Here is a 23161-nt window from a genome sequence, read left to right as displayed (position 1 = left end):
ATATGCTTGTATGCTCTCCATTTTGTTTCATTTGTTTATCTGGTGGCACGGCGGTCTAGTGGTTAACGCACAGACTTCACAGCTAGGAGACCAGGGTTCAATTCCACCCTCGGCCATCTCTATGTGGAGTTTGCATGTTTCCCCGTGCATGTGTGGGTTTTCTCCGGGTACTCCGGTTTCCTCCCACATTCCAAAAACATGCTAGGTTAATTGGCGACTCCAAATTGTCCATAGGTATGAATGTGAGTGTGAATGGTTGTTTGTCTATATGTGCCCTGTGATTGGCTGGCCACCAGTCCAGGGTGTACAAAAAGACAGCTGGGATAGGCTCCAGCACCCCCGCGACCCTTGTGAGGAAAAGCGGTAGAAAATGAATAAATGCGCCTCCACCTAATTTTAACAATCAGGCCTTACCATCAAACATATGCTCAATTTGAATTAACTCTAATATTTGTCTTGTTCCTCAGCCCCCCGACAACTTAAACTTAACTATGCAATGAGCACACAGATTCTGGTGGCACATTAAAGAGCACTGGATGCCTGGAGCAGTGTGCCAGCATCCTCAAGCTGTCTGTGCTGCTTCCTGGCAAGACAGACGGAGCTATCAAATATTCACAAATACCTCCGGAATGCAAATTCTTAGCATAAAAATAGTTTCGATCCATTTCAAGAAGGCGATACAGTGCTGAAGTGAAGTCATTACAAAATCTCCCTGAAGATAACACTCTCAACTCAGCTGGTATTTGTTCAGTGATGTCTCTGTTGGATTGGAGAGAGAGAGCGAGAAGACAACAGCTCCAGAGTGATTTCTGTGTGACACGCTCAGTTAGCGCCTGAATGCTTGGTTTGTGCATTATTTATAGCTTTGTTTTTCAAGAAACTCTTAAGTATATCGTGTAGAGATGGGCATTCCAAGAAATCCCTTCCCATTGGTAATTGGAAACTTTGCAATCAATTATTCAGCTCCCCTGAAAAAACATTATGAAGAATGATGAGTGATGGGTGTTCCAGTACAGTTCTATAGGTGGCAGTAATGAGCGTTACAAAGAGGTTGACATTGGCCACAGCTGATGGTTACTTATCATTTTTCTGGCGAAAAAGTGCTATCTAAATGGTCTGCTGTGATTAAGACTTCTTTTTAATAGATGTGTAGACTTAGCATTAAGCCTTAGCCTTTGATGCAGCCTATTTAGGCAGCAAACTAGTTGGGCCAGCCCCAATGTCGAGCACTATGTTGGCATCACAGTCAGGAGATCAAGGTTTTGAATCTTCCTTTGGGCATCTCAGAGTGAACTTTTGCATTTGCGTGGGTTTTCTGTGGGTACTCCAATATCCCAAAAACATGCATGTTAGGTTAATTGGATACTTTAAATTGTCCACAGGTGTGAATGTGAGTGTGAAAGGTTGTTTATCTATACCAGGGGTCTCAAACACGCGGCCCGCAGGACACTAGTTTGAGGCCCCCGCCTTGATATGAAAGTTTAATGTTAGTGTGGCCCGCGCAAGTTTGATATAGATGCTGTATGGTATCATGTACCCAGAAAAAATTATTACATTTGATTAATGTTCGTGTTAAAGGTTAAATAACTGTTAATAGTTATCCTCCCTATCCGTGTGGAAGTGGTAAGTTTTTGGCTTTTTAAGTTTAAAGGAAATAACTTGGAGGCTACTGTTTAGGTCGCTCGCTCTCTAGTTTGCGAGTTAGCATGTGTCACAAGACCCTGCAGTTGCGCAATATGTTGTAAATAAAAAGAGTATAAATGTGACTATAGTCGTGTTTTGTCATGTCTACAGGGCTCTAATAATGCTTTGTTAATTTTAATCTGAAAAAAATAATTTGTCTACCCACCAACTATATGTGGTTTCTTAGGTTTTTATTATTTGGTGTTTTATTATTATTATTATATTTATTTATTTATTCATTTATTACTGATTGATTGATTTTCTTTATTCTTGATTTGTTTCTTTATTTTTCATCCCCATGGGCAAGTAATTTTTGTTTTTAATGTAGAGCCCTGGATGGAATGATGAATGAACAAGACGTTACGACTACACAACAAAAGTATAGAATGATCACATTACAATCGTGCCCATCTCTCGTCTCTGCTACTGGAAATGTGTTGTCTCAAGCAAAATGCCCTAAATAATAAAATATCCTCGTACCCCACGGCAGCATGTATTCTGTTTTCCTAACCCTGCACTCTGCAAGCATTTTGAGCTTTCTGACAAAACATGACGAGTCTAGCTGTGAGGCAGCATTTTTTGGGAAATGTTCTACAAAGGGCAGCGGCTGCCATCAGCCACTAGCCAGAAGCTCTTCAGTGAGCCTGGCCGGACCTTCAAAACAGACAGAGTGTACAACTCTACTGTCATGTGCTACTGTCTGCCGTGCAATGATAAGCACCGTGCTGGTTCACATGTTTAGGACGTGGAGGTTTTGGAGCTAATTATACATCTCATTGTGGCTCCATCAGAAAGTGAGATGATGTGTTTGGAAGCAGGAGGCCGTATTCAAAGGATTCTGAGCAGCGTAGAAGAAGAAAGACAGCAACCTGAAAGCACGTTTGCTATATTCTGAAATCAGAAGTGTAAGAAAGAGTAACTGAGCTGTAATTTATCTGCTCTTAGAATATCTCCAATGTTTTAGTGGTTTACTGTGTGTCTCAGGTACAGTAAGTGTGGTCTTTTGAGGTTATGACAGATATTTGGATGCTAAACTTGTAAGTGACATATTTTAGTCAGCAGTGGTGCCTTTGTTGTCCTCAATTACATGTCATTACGCTTCACCAATTTCAAGATTTTCTCTCCAGCCAATCACTGCACCATTGACCGTATCGATCCACACACTTTAAATCACAAGGAGACGTTGACGGACAACTGGTTGCTGTGCAAAAGGTTGTCCTTCAGCAACTAAACTTTTACAGTCAGTATAACTTGTCCACACATCTAAGGCCTCTTTCACAGATATTCTACAAAACCGGAGCATCAAAGAAACACAGTAACACATCGAACTGAGATTTATTCACCTGTGTTGTTCACATTCGCTAAACTGGACATTCTCACACAGCAACAAATTAGATGGAGGATTGCAGCAATTGACTACTTTAGCAATGGAAATTACTGAAAATTCCTTGGATTAATTGAGTTCAGTCATTTTTCTCTCTAATGTGATTCAAACATCACTCTCACATTTGTTCAAAAATTAAATAGTTAATAAATGATTCCTGTTTTTTAGTTGCCTACAGCCTATTATTCGTCCAAAAATCAATCAATATTTATGCAAATGTTATGTATTCTTGGTCCATTCATTCATTCATTAATTCATTTTCTACCACTTATCCTCTTGAGGGTCGCGGGTGTACTGGAGCCTATCCCAACTGTCTATCCCAGCTGTACACCCTGAACTGGTCGCCAGCCAATCACAGGGCACATATAGACAAACAAGCATCCACACTCACATTCATACGTACAGAAAATTTGGAGTCGCCAATTAACTAGCGGGGAGGAAGCCGGAGTACCTGGAGAAAACCCACACATGCACAGGGAGAACATGCAAACTCCACACAGACATTCCGAGGGTGGTATCGAACTCGGGTCTCCTAGCCGTGTGGCCACTCGGTCACCGTGGTCTAAATTGAGCATTTTCAAGTATACATTTTTTTTTAAATGAACTAAAATGCAAATACAATTTATAGCAATACAAGATATTAATGAACTGTGGTCTACACTGGCCACTAGGTGTCACTAGTAGCATCGCCAATAACAGGCTTTTATTCATTCATTCATTTTCTACCATAGCAACATTATAATAATAGTCATCATCACCAAGACAGGCTACTGCTGTGGCCGAATGCCAGCTAAAATCCCACTCTGAATCCCCAATGTCACGTCCTGTCCTCACGACTGGAAGACATTTATTGAAAAACACACTTATTTATGTCTTAAATTGCTTATGTTCTCTGATTATATGTAGTATATTGGGAAATATGAGCGTAAAGGTTTTATTTCATGTCTAGAGGGCTCTAATAATGGTAAACATCATATTTAGAAAGTCACAAACAGTTTTTTTAGGAACCTTTCATTGCGGAATTGGCCAATAAAAACGGAATCTACTGTTAAATGCTGAATCTCGCTGAATTTTACATATTGTGAATGAAATGCTGTGAGAAGGGACATTTGTGTGGACCGGTCATTCATAGTGCCATGTCCTCACAAACACTAACTGGCCGAGACGGCAAAGTGAAATATCCCCAAGGTTGCTGAAAACACCCTTACTTGTTGTGCTTTAGCTAATGTAATGAGTGTTTTAGGATGCCTGCTGACTTTAGGCATGAAATAAGGACGACGCGGCTGCAAGAAGCACCCAGCGTGCTGTCTCACTTAGACAAAGTCATTGTTGTCTTACCTCGCCTCTTTCTCCATCCCGCTCCTTCAACCAAACATCTCTTTCTGCGTGGGTGTTGTAAGCTACCACCACCATTTCCATGTTCTCATGTTCTTCACACAGACCCAAATAAAAGGCTTTACTAGGCAGTATGATGGTGGCTACCGTCTTCGTTTTTTTTTTGTTAAGTAAGACAAAATTCCTCCTCTGTTTTGATACGTTAAAGTGAAAAGATGCTGCATTAAAGTCAAAGTGAACATGGTAAAACAGACAAAAACCTCAAAGGACTCATTAAAAATCTCCTCAATGAAATCAAGGGCAAACAACAAATAAGGACATCCTGAAAGAACTGAAAGCCCAGTGTGGCAGATGTGTTTAGCCTCCATAAGCTCTGGCAAGTAAAATGCATGTAAAGCAAATGAAAGCTGCATTTTAGAATGTGTAATGCATCCATCATCAAGACAAGCTGTGTTCCAAAACGAGCATAAAATGACTGTTGGCTGTTCATATTATTAAAATTGTAAGTAAAATCACTGATCCCTTGTAGCTCTGCTGAATCCATATATATTATGTATTGATATTAGGGCTGTCAAAGTTAATGATGCGTTAACGGAAGTTTCCTTTTTGCAAGTCCTGTCCCACTCCATAGTTTGATTGGTTTATTATAGACAAGCTGGAACAAATATTGAGCAAAAATTGAGAAAGAAAAGAGTATTTTGATTGGTAAAGTTAGCGTCAAAGCCCTGATAGATTTAGATAGAGCCCTTGTAGCAAGACCAAAGATATTTGTATCTATTGTCGCTGTGTTTGGTATTGTTTTCATTGTCATATTCAGTGGTACCTTGGCATAAGAGTGTTTTTTTTTTTACATGCAAGCCGTGTCTCTGCTGATTTTTGCATTGAACCGTGAGCTAAAATTTGAGTTACAACTGCTATTGACTGAAGTGCTGTGCTAGCATTAGCATCACACTAGCTAGGGAAAGATTTTCAACACTTGAGTAAAACATACATTATAGCAATCTTATTGATCTTATTTATTATGTATTGTGTAAAACTATGGCAGGACCAACATCAAAAGAAAAGCACTAAATTAATACATAGCAACCATCCCGTTTGGTGGACTTTGTTTTTCAGAGAGGTTGTGTACCACAATTATTAGCAAGTAATAAAGTCATCAAATCGTACGTACCTTTAAGTATTCCCACATAGTATCAGTATTTGGGAGCAAATATGAGGTGAATGAAAAAGGGGGGGGGGGGGGGGGGTACATACAAATACATCCATACATCCAAAATACTGCGCATGGGAGAATGGTAGATGGTGCATTCAAGGACCATCAAACAAAGTAGGACAAATATCTGCTTGCATTAAAGTGGGGGGTTTCTAACTCATTGTTATAGTATTGTAATCAAATAATTTTACTTCATTCATACCTATGTATTTTAATGATTAATGGGTTAAAAGATACATTGTGTTTGCAATTTTGACTAAATGTTTAATGGTCATGGTAATGGTAATGGTTTTATTTCATTTGAACATGCATCAGATTACAATTGAATGCATCACATAATCAGTTCACACATTACATGTTACATTTGTGACCATCATCCTGCTCAATGATAAAATGTGTTTATGGGATTTTTATTTGTACATTTAATTAAAGAAAAGTGCAATGTGGCAAATATTTCACAGTAATCTTTCAGAATGTTTCTAAACAGGCTTTTCCACACAGAAACATTTTGAATTTAAAACCAGTATCTGCGATAAAATGTGAATAATTCCGAGTTAACTATGGATGAAATGCAATTAAACGCGATCAAATATTTTAATCGATTGACAGCTGTAATTATTATTAAAAAAAATTCTTTGATCACACAACACATTAAAGATTCTGTTCCATTTCTTGAGAGTCAGAAACTTGATGACACAACATGATGAATGGAAGTGCCCTTCACAGATAACATTTTTAGTACGAGTCACTTACTTACCATTGCCAGATATAAATGCTGGGTAGCAAAATATTGAGTGAAAGAAATGATGACTATTGAGAAGGATATTTCACTGTAGTAGCGCCAAAGTATTGGCTCAAGATGAGCGAATGGCACTATTCGCATTGCGGTTTTATAGGCGACATCATTTTATCTCTGTGCTCAGGGCAGCGCTCAGAAATATATTTCTGATTTATATCCAACACTGATGCTTGAACTCACACTCTACTTTATGAAGACCCATGCTCGCGCCCGATATGCTTTTTGTGAGATTCTGCACTTATCTCTGAAAGAGTCCCAGTGCCTTTGGCTCTGGAAAGGCTCTCTAACTTAAAAGTAATGAAATGAACATTTTATCAAAAGTGTTTTTTCTCCATCCATTTTCTATGCTGCTGATCCTCACTGGGTTAGTGGGGGTATGCTGGAACCTATCCCAGCTGACTTTGGGCGAGAGGCGGGGTACACTCTGGACTGGTGGCCAGCCAACCGTGGGGCGCATATACACAAACAACCATTCACACTCACACCGGACTACTCACGCATGGGGAGAACATGCAAACTCCACACAGAGATGCCCAAACGGGGATTCAAATCGTGATCTCACCAATATCCTGATTGCGTGGCCAATATGCTAACCGCTAGGAAAATTGGTCATTGTGCTCTATCCTCCTGCCTGGTTTGTGTTACAAAGAATTTATTCCAGAAAACAAACACTGTGCGTATTCAGGATAAAACTTTACAACTGTCAGCTAGCCAACATATTGGTAACATGGTCAATTATTTTGAGGCTAGAAAGAATTCATTAGGCCCAATCAAAACATCCTTACTGTGTGTGTAACATAGCTAGTTAAACAATAGCCTACCAAAATATTCATTAATTGCCATACTCCTCGTCTTCCTCTCGTGTCAGAATTGAAAAGCGTCATAATTCCTTCATCACACATGTTGTCGGCCTCTCACTCTCTTTTGTTGCCCATTGAAACCCATTGATGATTGTGGATTTTTTGACACTGCTCCACGCCGTATGGCGTGCAAATGTTGCTAGTCGCATGCGGCCAGTTTTGTTAAAGGTTTTCTATTAGTCATCCACTCAACACTGATGTCGATTGGCTGCTGATGTCAAAGACTCTTTTGTGTCGCCAGGAATCACAGCTGGAATGGAGTCTGTCCTCTTGATGGCTACTTTCACTTCTGCCTGGAAGTGTTTCTTTTGGTATTGCCATCCACTTAAAAATGAGCATTGGTGAAAGCTTTTGTGCAGATGCTATTTATTCTCTTGTGTCCAGTTGTTTTCACGTTGACGGACAAGTCATTTTTCTTGTTAGCAGTTCTAGTGAGAAGCCGGCCAAACGTCAAAGATGCCACATCCATTTTTCTGATGTCATCTGGTCCCATGGAATTAATTCTTGGCTATCTTTGAGTCCAAAACCGGATGTTTTTAACTGTTTCCATGTAGTTGGGAGTTGCTGATACAAAGTCGTGCATGCCGTCATGGACAGTCCTTCTTGTGTCATAAATCTGAGACACCGCAATGGTCTACCTATAAAATCTTCTATGTTCTTTTCAGTGCCGGTTGTTTTGGCTTTTAGTAGGATCTGCACAGCGGAAACACCTCGTCTTTCTGCTCTCTGTGTATTCAACCAGTCTTTGAGCACGTTTTTGTAGTTCAGGCCATCTGTTTTTCTTACACTGAAAGCTTTGATAGTCTTTTTGCATTGCGTCAGCTTTTCATGTTACCGTCTCCAACGTCTCACCAAACATTCATTTGATGTTAAGCTTCTGTGAAGCACAATAGTTTGCTTCTTTGACAGCTAAATCGATGGCTCCATCATATGCATTTCTTCGTGTGTTTTCCATGATGCAAACATTTAGCCACATTTTTGTAAGTGTAGTTTAGAGACTAGCACATATGCAATCAGAGCATAGTTTGAGCAATCAAATGCCATGTCAAGAAAGAGAATTCAAATTTCAACAAGCTTTCGCACTGTAAATGACGTAAATGATGTCACATCAGCCTAAATATGTAAAATCGAGAAATGTCATGCAGGCTGTGTAAGAGTTTTTAAAGTCTAGGCGCATATCTCAAATCACACATGTCCTTCGAAAGAGGGAAAGCGTAGTGGCTCGTCGCTGACAATTTCCTGGTGTTAATGACAAAGAATTGTAGGAGGAAAGATGCACAAAGAGAACCTTTATCCCCTTCTGAAGGGCACAAGTGATTTCAAGCTTTAATGAGGAGAGTTGCACAAAAGGTGTAGAGATGACAAAGGATGCTGCAAGTAAACATGACCCTCCTACTAAATTCTGCCTCTGCATATCCCCTCTTGGGAATAAACAAAGAGAGAGACAAAGCCATACACAACCTTTCCTCTTTCAAATGGAAAATGTCAGTGTGATGTGCCAGCTTCTGATGCATCCTAATGAGAAAACGTGTCCCCCCCATGTCCCCTCTCCAAAACCACAGTGGACCTACAGTGATGGACCAAGCCTGGTATCACTTGCTTGGTAGCTGGCAAGGGAACATTTGGAAATAATTTCCATGTAAGCAATGGAAAAGAGACATCTGTGAAAACAAAGGACATGCTCATGCGTGATGAGTGCTCAGTCTGGCCACGCACAAGCATGTCAAACCACAATAGCGATGATGCACATTTATTTACACAGTGACACACACATTCTGGCCTGGCGTGCTCTATGTGCAAACTTTCTTGTGTACCTCCATCCATCAGTCAGATTTTGAAACAACGGTGACCATGGGAAATGCTTGCAAATCAAAATAATCTGGTCCAGGTCCTGGTCTTTATTGTACCATTTTGCATTCTTAACTGTGATATAAGTAAGACAATAGCTCGCCCAATATTTAAAACAATAAAACATTCATTCATTCATTTTCTACCTTTTCCTCACAAGGGTCGCGGGTGTGCTGGAGCCTATCCCAGTTGTCTTTGGGCGAGAGGCGGGGTACACCCTGGACTGGTCGCCAGCCAATCACAGGGCACATATAGACAAACAACCATTCACACTCACATTCATACCTATGGACAATTTGGAGTCGCCAATTAACCTAACATGTTTTTGGAATGTGGGAGGAAACCGGAGTACCCGGAGAAAACCCACACATGCACGGGGAGAACATGCAAACTCCACACAGAGATGGCAGAGGGTGGAATTGAACCCTGGTCTCCTAGCTGTGAGGTCTGCGCGCTAACCACTCGACCGCCGTGCTGCCCAACAATAAAACACTAACAATAAATTTAAAATTCTGAAGAGATGCCATGCATGACGGACAGCTGCCAGTCCAGTGCGACCCGAGCCTCCCCCACTCACTCTTTACTAGTCTTTCTTGCACGCTGTCTAAAATTGTAAAGTGAATGAGAAATGTAACGGTTATTGATGTTACATAGCAAGGCATTCAAAAAGCTTTAAAATAGCTCTCGGTCCAAGAAATGAAAAAACAGTCACAATGAGCAGCCTTGAACTCCTTTGCAGGAGAGGCGTTTGGGGAAAGTATTACTGACAGCATGTGGATGATTTTCTGCATGAAAACGGCTGATTTCTAAAATACTTGATCCTTTTTGTATGGCAGGAAGAAATAAATATATATTGACTATGATGTTCAGAGGAATGATGATCAGACTGTAGTCTACCTCAAGGTCTTGTCCTCCCTATTAGTCAGTAGCGGAATCAAAATACAATTCACATGGTGACTGCACCCAAGTGTTTGATGTCAATATTTTAGATGCAGAATGACACAGACTGAGGATGAATTGTAAGTGTCTGCTTTTATTGAGGCCGCATAGTAAGATCAGGCTTGTTTTAAACATATGTCTGATGTCAAGCTGATACAGCCATCTTTTTATCTCTTGACATCCATTTAGCTTTGTTGTTAGCATGCTGCAACAGTATTGTAAGAACAGGTATATTCAATGCCCTTCTTCCAGGAAATGGGTACATTGTGGCATGTTTTCATTATTATAGTTCTTTTGGATTTTGATTCCATCACTATAGGCCATGTTTGGAACTCAGCCAGATTGACCATTTAAGAATTCTTATGTATGGGCGGCACGGCGGTCGAGTGGTTGGCGCACAGACCTCACAGCTAGGAAACCAGGGTTCAATTCCACCCTCGGCCATCTCTGTGTGGCCATCTCTGTGTGGAGTTTGCATGTTCTCCCCGTGCATACGTGGGTTTTCTCCGGGTACTCCGGTTTCCTCCCACATTCCAAAAACATGCTAGGTTAATTGGCGACTCCAAATTGTCCATAGGTATGAATATGAGTGTGAATGGTTGTTTGTCTCTATGTGCCCTGTGATTTGCTGGCGACCAGTCCAGGGTGTACCCCGCCTCTCGCCCGAAGACATGAGACAAGGCTTGAGATTTTAGCAACGTGTATAACTATCCAACGTAAAAAAAACAAGTTGGTTTTGCTTTGTGTTTCACTTGTGTTGTGATGCTTTTGTGATGATAACCATAGATCAGTAGATTGACAGTATAGTACAACTTTTCTCTTTCTCTGTCGGTGCATTATATGTCCGGCATGCATGCTCAAAATTCAAAGTTTCACTGTACAACACTTTTTCACCTCATCATATGCTAAACAGTATTGACATACAGCTTTATATAGTCTGATTCTCACACAAAATGTGCCATTATATACACTTCTGATCAAAGACCGACTGATAAATTGTAAATAGGGGGTTCTATGTAGAGCTTCAAAATGCAACAAGAAGAAATGGAAGTGAGAAAACAAAAAACTGAGCAAGCAATTTATTGTAAACAACCGGTAAACTGAAATAGGCTGTTTATAAGATGAGCAAAAGTTTAAGGCGATGGCTCATAAAAACCTAAAACACTAAAATGAAAACGATATTTTCAAAAAAAGCACTCATTAGTGAGTAGCTGCACCATTTTTGTTAATCTCATAAACCTCATAAATAAAAAAATAAGTTTGGTCATGTTGATACCAGTGTTGATTCCAGGCTATTGGAAATGTTGGTAAAGATGGCTTCACAGGGGTCATCCACTGTCTGGAACTGATGTGTTTCCTTTACCATTCATCCTCAAATGTTTTCAATTGGATTTGGATTAGGGGGACATGCAAGATGGTCCAAAAGAATGACGTTATTCGTCTGGAAGAAGTCAGGCCAGCATTATGAATTGCAGCTTTGTCCTGTTGAAAAACCCCAGTCATTACCACACAGACAAGGACCTTCAGTCAACCTGAATATTTTTGTGAGCTGATGTAGCTACATTTTGATCATTTTCAATATTACAACCTGTGTAAGTCTGAAAGGTTCTGTTTCAAGCCCTTACAACAACTGCTGTCTCAGGCTTGCAAGGTTGCACCACTGTTGCAAGTTCCTAACATGCCATGACCACTGGTGCTGTAGTTACTGAGGGGTTTTGCTGTCTTGTTTAATAAACCAGCTGGAGTGGTGGAACAGCCCATTTAAAATGTAGGTGGCAGCTGATGGTGATGGTGTTGAACACATCTGTGCTACAGTTTTTCTCACGAAAGGCACAGGTGTCATCATACAACTACATAAATATTAAATGGTATTAATATCTGTGCCATTTTCCAGCAAAGGAGTATGTGCATGTTCCCTAAGCTGCAGAGACACTAAAAATGGCAAGTCCTAAAATAAACAACATCTGCAGCGTATGCTGTTTGGAAAATGCAATATTTTGCAATGAAAGTAGTGTATTTTGCAGTTGTTTTAGAGCTATTAATGGGGTAAAGGCATATTATTTTCTGTGCTTTTTTTATTTCAGAGGGTTTTATTGCACATTATGATGTTATTGAATGTATTTTATTATTCTCTAATCTCTATTGTATTCAAATCCTCAAATCTATTCTCTTCTTATCCTCATTAGAGGTGCGGGGGTATGCTGGAGCCTATCTCAGCTCACTTTGGGCGAGAGGCGGGGTACACCCTGGACTGGTCGCCAGCCAATCACAGGGCACATATAGACAAACAACCATTCACACTCACATTCATACCTATGGACAATTTGGAGTCGCCAATTAACCTAGCATGTTTTTGGAATGTGGGAGGAAACCAGAGTACCCGGAGAAAACCCACGCATGCACGGTGAGAACATGCAAACTCCACACAGAGATGGCCGAGGGTGGAATTGAACCCTGGTCTCCTCGCTGTGAGGTCTGCACGCTAACCACTTGTCCACTGTGCCCAGATCCTATTTTTACTTTTTATTATTTATTCACTACATTGATTTCTTAAAGAGTTTTGTTGCTCTTTATCATTCATAAAAATCATAATTCATCATAATTCATAAAAAGTGCATGTGAAGGATAAATACTAATCCCAAGATGAAATGCCGAATAAAGAAATGAATACAGGACAGTAATACAGGTTAATACATCACAGCATATCACTGCAATCCCCAGATACCATGCAAATATACCACCCCCTCGGGGCTGTTAGTATCCGGGGTGTTAGATCATTACTTCAAATGTTTCTGTATGAGACAAGACAAGACAAACCCGGTAAAAAAAAAACATTTTTAGTCAGATTCCATTCAGCATGAACTTGTACTAGCAGAAAGTGTTTGATGAAAGAGTGTTATCTCCAAGGTGTATGACATGATAATAATAGTTGGCCTTTGAAATGCAAAACAGTTGCATCTCCACAGACTTGGGGGGAATGAATAAATATTGTTTGTGGAAATCTTATTTTGTAGGTTAAAATGTATTCAACTAGAAACTTTTATGGATCAAGCAGGTTCTAATTGTTGACTGTGATGGTTTTCTTGTTGCTTTTGGGTGTATTTTAGATTGTGCATGCAGTGGAAGCACACTGACTGCTATTACAAACAGGCATGCACACACATAGTACATACACTAATTTCCGCTCCAGGTGTTGCCAGTGTCAAATCGAGTTAAGATTTAGTACGTCGTATGGAGCGGCGGGCCGATGGTCTTTGGAGTTTAGGCCTTTCAAGCAAGTAAAAGAGAATGAGTATAAACATGTCTGACAACATGTAATTGTCAAAGCAGTGGATCTTAACTGGAGGGTCGGACAGATTATTTGACCGTAGGTCTATCATTGTAGCGAATACTGTTGACTTTCAGAGACAACATTGCAAAGCCTAATAGCAATATAGTATATTAGCATCCATATCTAATTTTGTGGTCACTTTTTTGTCATTTTATACCTCAGTTCTTAATAATAATATGCCTAGAAATGTATGTGTATTTGTGAAATATGAGTCCCAGGGTGAGACTTGTTCTCCATCCAACCCTGTCTTCTGCATCTGTCTCTCTCACACCAACTATCCTCATGTCCTCCTTCACTACATCCATGAACCTACTCTTTGGTCTTCCTGTACGCCGCAGCATCCTTCTACCAATATATTCACTATCCCTCCTCTGGACATGTCCCAACCATCTCAGTCTGGCCTCTCTGACTTTATCTCCAAGGCCTCTAACATATGTAATGTAAACGTAAACATAATGTCCCTTGATGTACTCGTTCCAGATCCTATCCATCCTGGTCACTCCCAATGCCTGTACCCCATTGAGATATACGTATAATAATGAGTGCAAAGAAGTGAAGCATGATAATAAATACTGTAATAATGAGCAATGTAATCCTTTTTAACCTTTTAATGCCACTATTCTTAGTGTGGGTCAATGAGGCTCACACGTCCCTGGAGGCCTCCACTTGTACCTCACTTGTACACTACCTGTATTATAAATGATTCATTCTGTAAGCCCCAAAAACTAATTGTGAATGTATTCATGCAAAAGACTTTATTTGAACAATTACAGTTTTTATACAGTTTTGCACTATGACCCATTTATCATTGCACTAAAATTAATGTATATGCAATATGTCTGCTCCTGCATATGCTCCTGTGCTATACTATGTGTATAATTTGGATATTTTGTATATATCTTGTTAAATTGTCTTTTTTTACTCTACTTTTATATACTTTTTTTTTTAAACTTGACTACTGCACTGAAAGGAGAAGCTCTCCAATCTCGTAGTACATCTTGTATAATGACAATAAAGGCCATTCCATTCCATTCCAGTTTTAAGGGCTACTGCTCATTCTTAAGTGTTTATCCACAATGATTTACATTAAGCCAGTTTAATTACGAATGAAAAACATACATTGAAGAAACAACACATCATGTGATCAATTTGGAAAGGCATAGTATGTTTTTACAAACTCTAGTGTAGAGGAGTACAAGCCGATGCACCCCGGGCCTTTTCCACTGCCTTTGTAGCAGTCTCAGAAGTATTCAAGTATCCTCAGTGCAGGTACTGCAAAGTGGGTAAAGTAAAAGCATAGTTTGACCAGTAAAACCATTATCCACAAAGCTTGCTATTTTCCAGTCTGCTGAATACACACAAACAATACACACAGACAACTTTGTATACTTTGTTGTGTGTTTTCCATCTCACGTGTGGCCTAAAAACCTCTTTAGTTATAATTTGCAACTTTTATGTACCTATTATGATTCTAATGTATTTTTTCCTGTACTTTCATAATGTCTTCATAAACTCTGTAGTGCTTTGTAAGCCACTGTCAAACACAACGTGTGTGTAATGTTAACACGGCTCTCAGTTTTAAGACGATTACAATAATACATATCGTAAAAAGATGATAAATGCAGGGAGAAGCCACATCCACCTGCCGTTAAAAGATGTTTATTACTTCTGTCAGGTGGTGACTTATTCTCCCAGCATAACCTCAATTTGTCAGCAGTATTGTGGACCGTTAAAGCTTTGTCATAAAATTGCTCCTTTATACACTCAATAAGCCACGGGGATTAACAGATGATTCCAGGGACTTTTCTTTTTTATTTCAATTCCTTTCTTATCTGAACATTTAAATGAACAATATAACATTATGCCATTATCTCTGAAGAGGAGCTCAGCTTCTCTCCTTTTGCTTTTTGCCACAGAAAATGATAGGCAGTTAGTCGTTTTCTGAATTAATGACTCACTAGATTGTCGCCATTTCCAACTTGAATACAATTGATTTCTGGTGTAAATTATCAACCTGTGGGATTCACGATAGTTTATATTTTAGGTGTGAAATTTTGCCTCTGTTTTATTGGTATTCCCAAACCATTTGCCTTGAGGTTAGCCTCCTGACTGTTAAACATCAGGTGCATTTAAATCTTTAAATCTCGGAAGTGGTATAGTATCGTGAGCAGATGCCTCCAATGTTTAATGGAGATGCTGTCTATTAGTATGGGTTTACACATGCACATTTGGTATACATTTGTCTGCTATATTTATAGGTTATCACATGGTCTGTCTGGTATCAGGCCAGGTATCATGCCCCCAAGTGTCAGTATCAGCCCGAGACCGAAGGTTATTATCACATACTATTTAATCATGAGCATATTATCACGTACTATTTAATCAAAAGACCATTTTGTTTCCAGAAAATGTTCAGTTTATTACATGTATTATATCTAAACAGTGTAAACACAACAATTGCAAAAATATTTCAACAATAATGTTTTGTCAACAGTCTTATCTTATCAATGTCTGACAATTAAAGTTCCATTAATCAAGTTTGGGTTTTTTGGTGACTGGAGAAGCACTAGGCACGAAGCACTCATGTGCTGTTCTCTGATTGGTTGTTTCACGGGCACGATACCAGAGCAGCGCGCTCTGAGTGGACAGCTACGGGGGCTGATACTGGACATGGTTAAACTCTATATTTTATCAGTATCACTGCCCTGGGCTTTGACACAGTATCATTTCGGCCTTTTCCCCTATCATTCATGGGCAAACTTTCTAGGGTACAGGTCCAATTAATACTGTAGTATGTGATAAAAAGAAATACAGCAGAACCAACATTTTCAGTATGTTTTTGCATTACTATTAAAAAGCTATTCAACCATTGAAGAGCGGTCAAAACATAACCTTGCTTGGTTATTGAAAAAATTACAATACAGCAGTTATTCCTTATAAAAGAGTTCAGTTTATGTGTGAATGAACAGCCAAATTGCTTTTCCAAAAAAAAAAAAAACAACCAAAAAAAAATCCATAAATTTCTTTTCAACTTGTTGGATGCAACCTAAAGGAACACAGGCCCAGCGCAGCGACGCTGTGCTCATTTGCAAGCCTTCACTTTCCAACTCTAGAAGCACCAGAGCAAGGCGGTTTTCAAACTGAAGTTGACGCGCACATAAAACGATCAGGCGTACGTGCTGGGGGTTTTTCATTTTCTTTCCTCTGGAGGTCAAAGTGTCAGACCAGCCGCAGAAGCAACCACTGGCTGCTTGTAGAGATTGAATCTTTTGTTCAAGGGCACTTAAGCTTGCCGTCAAGAGTATGAACTCCCGGTCTGCTTTAAGATGAGTCTGTCCATGTTTCATCTGATTACAGGAAAAAAAACATTTATCACAGCGGATGTATTAGTCCCATCACTGTGTTTTATTCCATATGTATTCACCATGTGAACAGATTGGTGATCTAGACAAACATTCATGCTATTTGTCTTCTTGTGTCTCAGAGGCTCCAGGGCGAGGGGAAGATGAGCAAGCAGACACATCCTTCTCTGACTCGTCTCTCTTTGCTCACTGGGGTCAGGAGCTCAGTGCTGACAATCGACGGGTGGCGCTCAAGATGTTCCAGTACTATGGCTACAACAGCTACCTCAGTGACCGTCTCCCTTTAGACCGGCCAATACCAGATCTCAGGCCTACTGGGTAAGAAGCAATTTCAATAAATTGTTTAGTACACACTTAAAGGGGATTTTATTGTGCTTTTTCCACTTTTCCGACCCATAAATGTTGTTACAATGTTGTATTCATGTGTCAGATAATGAGGTTTGTAGATAAAGAAGCTTTGGATGGCTCTGCATGCTCGTTTTTTTCTAATGCAATGCAATCTGGACTTCCTTATATGGGCTGCAGTTCTCGCAGCCATCATCACATAAGCGGTAGCGGTACCCAGTGTTTGCCATACATTCATGTATTTGTGGTGGCCAACTACTAATACATTCGAGGTGCCACAAATGAATATGGTGCTAAGTTGTAGGTGGCGGTATGCATCGTAACTCCACTCCCGAATTTCCACACAGTACGCATTAAAAGTGAAAGAGAGGAAGGGTTTCTTGTGTCATGCACTGACACTGTAATCAAATGCAAGCGGTCATGAAAAGGCAAAGTGTTAGTCGCAGGAGCAGTCATCTAGACTGAAAAGGGCACCTCCACAAGCCTGCAGTCCAGCTTTTGACTAACAGAAGACAGAGACTGTAGACACTCTTAGTAGTAAGGAGGAGGTCATTACTCAATAAAATAGTCTGACTCGATGTGTCATTTTACAAAGAGCGCTAAACTCATCACACAGCAACTCAACACTCAAAAAGGTAGCTAGGAAATAGACATTGCATGTACCAATATGCGATTAAAATCTAAAACATCACTGTACTTGGTACCACCTCGTTTCAACTGAGAAGTACGTTTTTGGTCACATAAATTTAGTATTGTGGAGCAAGACGGACATTTCTCAAGGAAGCAAACAAATACTAGATGTCCTCCATTATTTCCCTTGGCCTTTTTTGTTGACCTGACCGTGTGTCACACTACCATGATGTCATATTTCTTATCTAGTCGTTATATTTTGAATTTGAAAAAAAAAAATTGAGCAAAATTGAAGTTACTGGTTCAGTCATAACCTTTCTTGTAAGTCAAAGAGACAAAAATAACCTCAAATTGCCATCTTTGTTAGCAATTACGGACACTGCTGAGCTTGACTTTCATCATGGTAACATCACCAAGGTTACAGGAGGCTACGAGGGGCTGCCCTGGCGCTAAAATTGACACAGCTTAAAGGTCCTAGGGATGTTTTTTTACACTTCACATCATTACACTCCTCCAGACCACCCACTGCCAGCAACACACATGTCCGTTCATACAAAATAGTTTCGGGGGATACATTAATCACACGTTTGGCCTTCACATTGTCCTAACATATCTTCAAAGATGTACCCAGGCAATGACATTACGTAAACACAACAGGCTGTTTGCTTGGATGAACAATGTGATGTGATTGTGTCTAATACAATAGCGACATGTGATGAAAATAGCTTCTTTTGCTGGAAGAGGGACACAACAACCTTAATAACTTATATCATCTTATTTTCATCACGATTTTAAAGGCTCTTATATTTGCAGCATTTATTCCAATGCAATTAATGTGCTAGAAAAAAATGCAAAGTATCTTCATTTTATTTGTCCTCCGCAGGTGTGGCAACCTCACTTATCCTTTAAACCTCCCAAAAGTGAGCATCGTGTTCATTTTTGTGAACGAAGCTTTGTCTGTCATCCTGAGGTCCATTCACTCTGCCATCAGCAAGACACCCTCCCACCTTCTCAAAGAGATCATTCTGGTGGACGACAACAGCAATAACGGTAATCAGCAAGCCTTTTAGCATCCGACACTTTATTTTTTCCTACATTTGAATATTCTCCACACCTTGCTAAGCAACTGTGAAAACACAAATGTGCTTTGCCTTTCTAGCTTTTGACAGTCCTAAATACTACCTCCATGTTTTGTAATGTAAATGCCAGTAGATGACTCATGTGTGGGTACCTGTATGTTCTCAATTTTTGTCCTTATATGTTGCCATATTTTTCTGAAACACAATTTTTGTCAATTTCAGGTCATATTGAATAATGTCAAGTCGAGTTTATTTATCTAGCTCTTCATCACAAAAATAGTCTCAAAGGGATTTAATGGAAGAATGCTGTTTTTGTAACGTTAATGTCTGTTCTTGTATATTTAAAAAGTGTGACATCAGGCTTTTTGGAGACAAACACAGCTCATTAACATTAAAGCTGCAGACACACAAAATGTCTTGTTCCAGATAGGGCTTACTAAAGGCTGGGGCTAGGGCTACCGACTATTTTCATAGTTGAATATGGTTTGTTCGATATTGCCCACACTATTGTAGAACCATCCATTCATTTTCTATACCGCTTATCTTCATCAAGGTCACAGGAGTATGCTGGAGCCTATCCCAGCTGACTTCAGGCGGGAGGCAGGGTACACCCTGGACTGTTCGCCAGTCCACACAGAGATGCCTAAGAGGCGATTTGAACTCAGGTCTTCCAGATCTCCTTACTGTGTGGCCAACATGCTAACCATTCGGCCACCATGTGGCTAGTAGAAGGTGGCAGATGATCACTCTAATAGCTTTTGCCTGGCAATCAGAAACCCATTTTGACTCAACACCCTAAGTTTGTCAAACCATACAATGTACTCAATGTTATGTGCAGTTCAGTACTTCAAAACAAAAAACAGCTCATTCATTTTCTACCACTTTTTCCTCACGAGAGTCGCGGGGGTGCTGGAGCCTATCCCAGCTGTCTTCGGGCGAGAGGCGGGGTACACCCTGGACTGGTCGCCAGCCAATCAGAGGACACGTATAAACAAACAAACATTCACACTCACATTCATACCTATGGACAATTTGGAGTCACCAATTAACCTAGCATGTTTTTGGAATGTGGGAGGAAACCGGAGTACCCGGAGAAAACACACACATGCACGGGGAGAACATACAAACTCCACACAGAGATGGCCAAGGGTGGAATTGAACCCTGGTCTCCTAGCTGTGAGGTCAGCACACTAACCACTGGTTCACCGTGCCGCCCGAAAAAACAGCTCTTTTGTGAAAAAGTTATTTATTTATAGGAAAAACAGTTTAAAAAGTATTTGTATGTAATACAAGTGAGACAGCTTTTAGATATTATCAAGATGGTGACTAGTGGCCCTAAGAGGAGGATGTTTACCCAAGTCAATAATGCAAAACGTGCAGGCTGGCCTGCTGGAGAAGAATGCTAATCAGTGTGATGCTATGGTAAAGTGGACGTATTTCTGGCCCTTTTTATTGAGTTGTGGACTTCTATAGAGCAGCTACACACGATAACCAGCACAGAAAGCTTTCTAGATGCCAAATTGTCCATAGGTATGAATGTGAGTGTGAATGGTTGTTTGTCTATATGTGCCCTGTGATTGGCTGGCGACCAGTCCAGGGTGTACCCCGCCTCTCGCCCGAAGACAGCTGGGATAGGCTCCAGCACCCCCGCGACCCTCGTGAGGAAAAAGCGGTCGAAAATGAATGAATGAATGAATAATTGGCAGCCAGGGAGCTGCCTCCTTCAGCCCTTCCACAAAGCCAAGTCACAATTTGACATTTTGCTGATGGCATTTCACTTTGTTTACTTGCCCATGTTGTTCTTGTTGTGGATCATATCTCTCCAAAATGTCATTAGCCCACTGACCCACGATGTAGCCGACATTGTCGAAAGGAGGTCATCATTCACGGCTCACCTATCATTCATCTGCTGCTTCACATTAGTCAACCACCAGTGTCACATCTCACCTCTCGGAGACATTAGCATGCAGGGGAACATGTAGCCACCACAGGGAAAAGGGGAAGGCCAAATAGACCTAGCTCATTTCTCCTTAATTAGATAACCTCCCAAGCTGTGGCCTGAAAAGTCTAATCTGTGTGAAACTTTTATCCTATCATATGAGGTATGATTCCACAAGTCACTATCTCTATTCATACCAATGTGTCAATGCGAGTGTGAAACATTCAGTAGTGTGAAATGAAAGTGTTATCTCTTCAATGTGGTGCCTCATCTCCTATTGGTGCTGCACTCATGTTCACTGATGATGACAACACTTGCGTTGGATCATCCTCGTCTTAACATGTTTGTTAACATGGGGTTCGAGTCTGGCTGCTTCGACGTGTACACCACACACGTCAAAGCACATGTTTACAGACATTGCTTTGTACACAAGGAACAGAACATGTCCTTCACTAAGCTGTTTGCAGAGTTAGAAGCACTGAATTGTCCAGAATGAGGCAACCACTGATTGATTACTGTAATTAAAGGACATCTATTCATGTTCCCGTCTCTTCAACATGTCAGTCTTTGTTAACAGAGTTAGAAGCATAAATGAGAGCTGTTACCAGTCATTATGTTCAGAATCACATTTGTATATTGTGTAAATAACTGATCCTCTCAACTCAAAGGTGGATTAAAAGGTTTCTTATGTGTAGAGGTTAATGTCAGGGATGGGCATAAGAACCTATATTTTTTTTTCAATTTTTAACTCTGTCGCTATCTCTGTGTGGAATTTGCATGTTTTTCCCGTGCAGTTTTCTCCCACATTCCAAAAACATGCTAGGTTAATTGGTGACTCCAAATTGTCCATAGGTAAGAATGTGAGTGTGAATGGTTGTTTGTCTATATGTGCCCTGTGATTGGCTGGCGACCAGTCCAGGGTGTACCCCGCCTCTCGCCCGAAGACAGCTGGGATAGGCTCCAGCACCCCCCACGACCCTTGTGAGGATAAGCAGTAGAAAATGAATACTGTATATACAGTATACGGTATAATACTGTATATACTGTAATACTGTATATGTCTTAATTATTGATAGGCATTATATAGAATTGCATACATATTTACAGTGCATCCTCCGTGGCACAAATCAGTAAAAATTAACAAATATTTGATAATAGAGTCAGATGGGGGAGGCTGCATCACACTCCGCGATCCTACTGAGGATAAGTGGCATAGAAAACGGATGCTAATCGCAGGACACATATAAACAAACAATCATTCACAGTCACATTCATACCAATTTTTAGACCAATTAACCTAGCATGTTTCTGGAATGTGGGAGGAAACCAGAGTACCCGGACAAAAACCCACGCACGCACGGCGAGAACATGCAAACTCTACACAGAGATCCCCAAGCGGAGAATCGAACCCAGGTCTTTCCGATCTCCTGACTGTGTGGCCTACATGCTAACCTACTCAGCTACCCTGCGGCCTGGTTGTCAAATCAATGATGTCAATGATTTGGGTAAATATTAAAGATCACATCACCATGACAACAAGGAAATCGAGGCTATAACTCACTAACAAAGAACTGTGCAGTTTAAAGGATTACATTCAATAGCATTTGACATCGCTACCACATAGCAAGAGCCTGCTCAACATGAAGTACCGGAATTAGCAACCCATGTATCTAAAATCAGTGACACTCACAGTACAACACAAAAGCTGGAAGGGCAGGAAAACAAATGTATTAGCGATTGATGGGTAACAGATAAAATTAAACAGGTAAAATTAACAGGTAAAATTAAATAATCTTTGCTGCTTCTTAATCCTTTTCAGACATTTCGAATTGTGAATTGTAACATGAAGCGGTTCAATGTAATACTTGTAAACAATGTAAACTGTAACCATGACCAAAGAAGAACATCCACGATGCCGCGACTCCTTAGTGTAAACCAGGGGTCTGAAACTCAATTTACTTGGGGGCCACTGGAGCTAGGGTCTGGGCGAGACTGGGCCGCATCAGGTTTTCCAAAAAAAAAAAAAAAAAAACGCATTTAAAAACAGAAAAATGAATAAACTTTGCTTTGGTTTCGATTTTCTACAAGAAAAGCTCTGATAAAACATTCCATTGTTCTCAAATATCTTAATTTTTATTTTTCTGCACAACATAAGATGAAAAATAAATAAACAAATCAAGAATAAAGAAAATCATTCAGTAATAAATAAATATAATAATAAAACGGCAAATAATAAAAACTTAAGAAACCACATATAGTTGGTGGGTAGACAAATTATTTTTTTCAGATTAAAATTAACTAAGCATTACTAGAGCCCTGTAGACATGACAAAACACGACTATAGTCACATTTATACTCTTTTTATTTACAACATATTGCGCAACTGCAGGGTCTTGAGACACATGCTAGCAAAC

The 23161-nt window shown here is 40.1% G+C and overlaps 2 protein-coding genes across 2 annotated transcripts in view; one reads left to right on the top strand and one right to left on the bottom strand.

Moving 5' to 3' along the window:
* Positions 1–23161, bottom strand: part of pth1b (parathyroid hormone 1b) — a 112604-nt gene that overhangs the window by 59799 nt on the left and 29644 nt on the right. The window lies entirely within an intron of this gene.
* The window catches only part of galnt18b (UDP-N-acetyl-alpha-D-galactosamine:polypeptide N-acetylgalactosaminyltransferase 18b), a 64792-nt gene that overhangs the window by 14597 nt on the left and 27034 nt on the right, over positions 1–23161 (top strand). The window contains exons 2-3 of the mRNA XM_058089791.1: positions 16877–17072; positions 18613–18779. Coding sequence (XP_057945774.1) covers positions 16877–17072; positions 18613–18779 — 363 coding nt within the window. The remainder of the gene's footprint in view (positions 1–16876; positions 17073–18612; positions 18780–23161) is intronic.

Source organism: Doryrhamphus excisus, chromosome 12 (assembly GCF_030265055.1).
Source record: "Doryrhamphus excisus isolate RoL2022-K1 chromosome 12, RoL_Dexc_1.0, whole genome shotgun sequence".
NCBI lineage: Eukaryota > Metazoa > Chordata > Actinopteri > Syngnathiformes > Syngnathidae > Doryrhamphus > Doryrhamphus excisus.
This window is presented reverse-complemented; position numbering and strand designations above follow the sequence as displayed.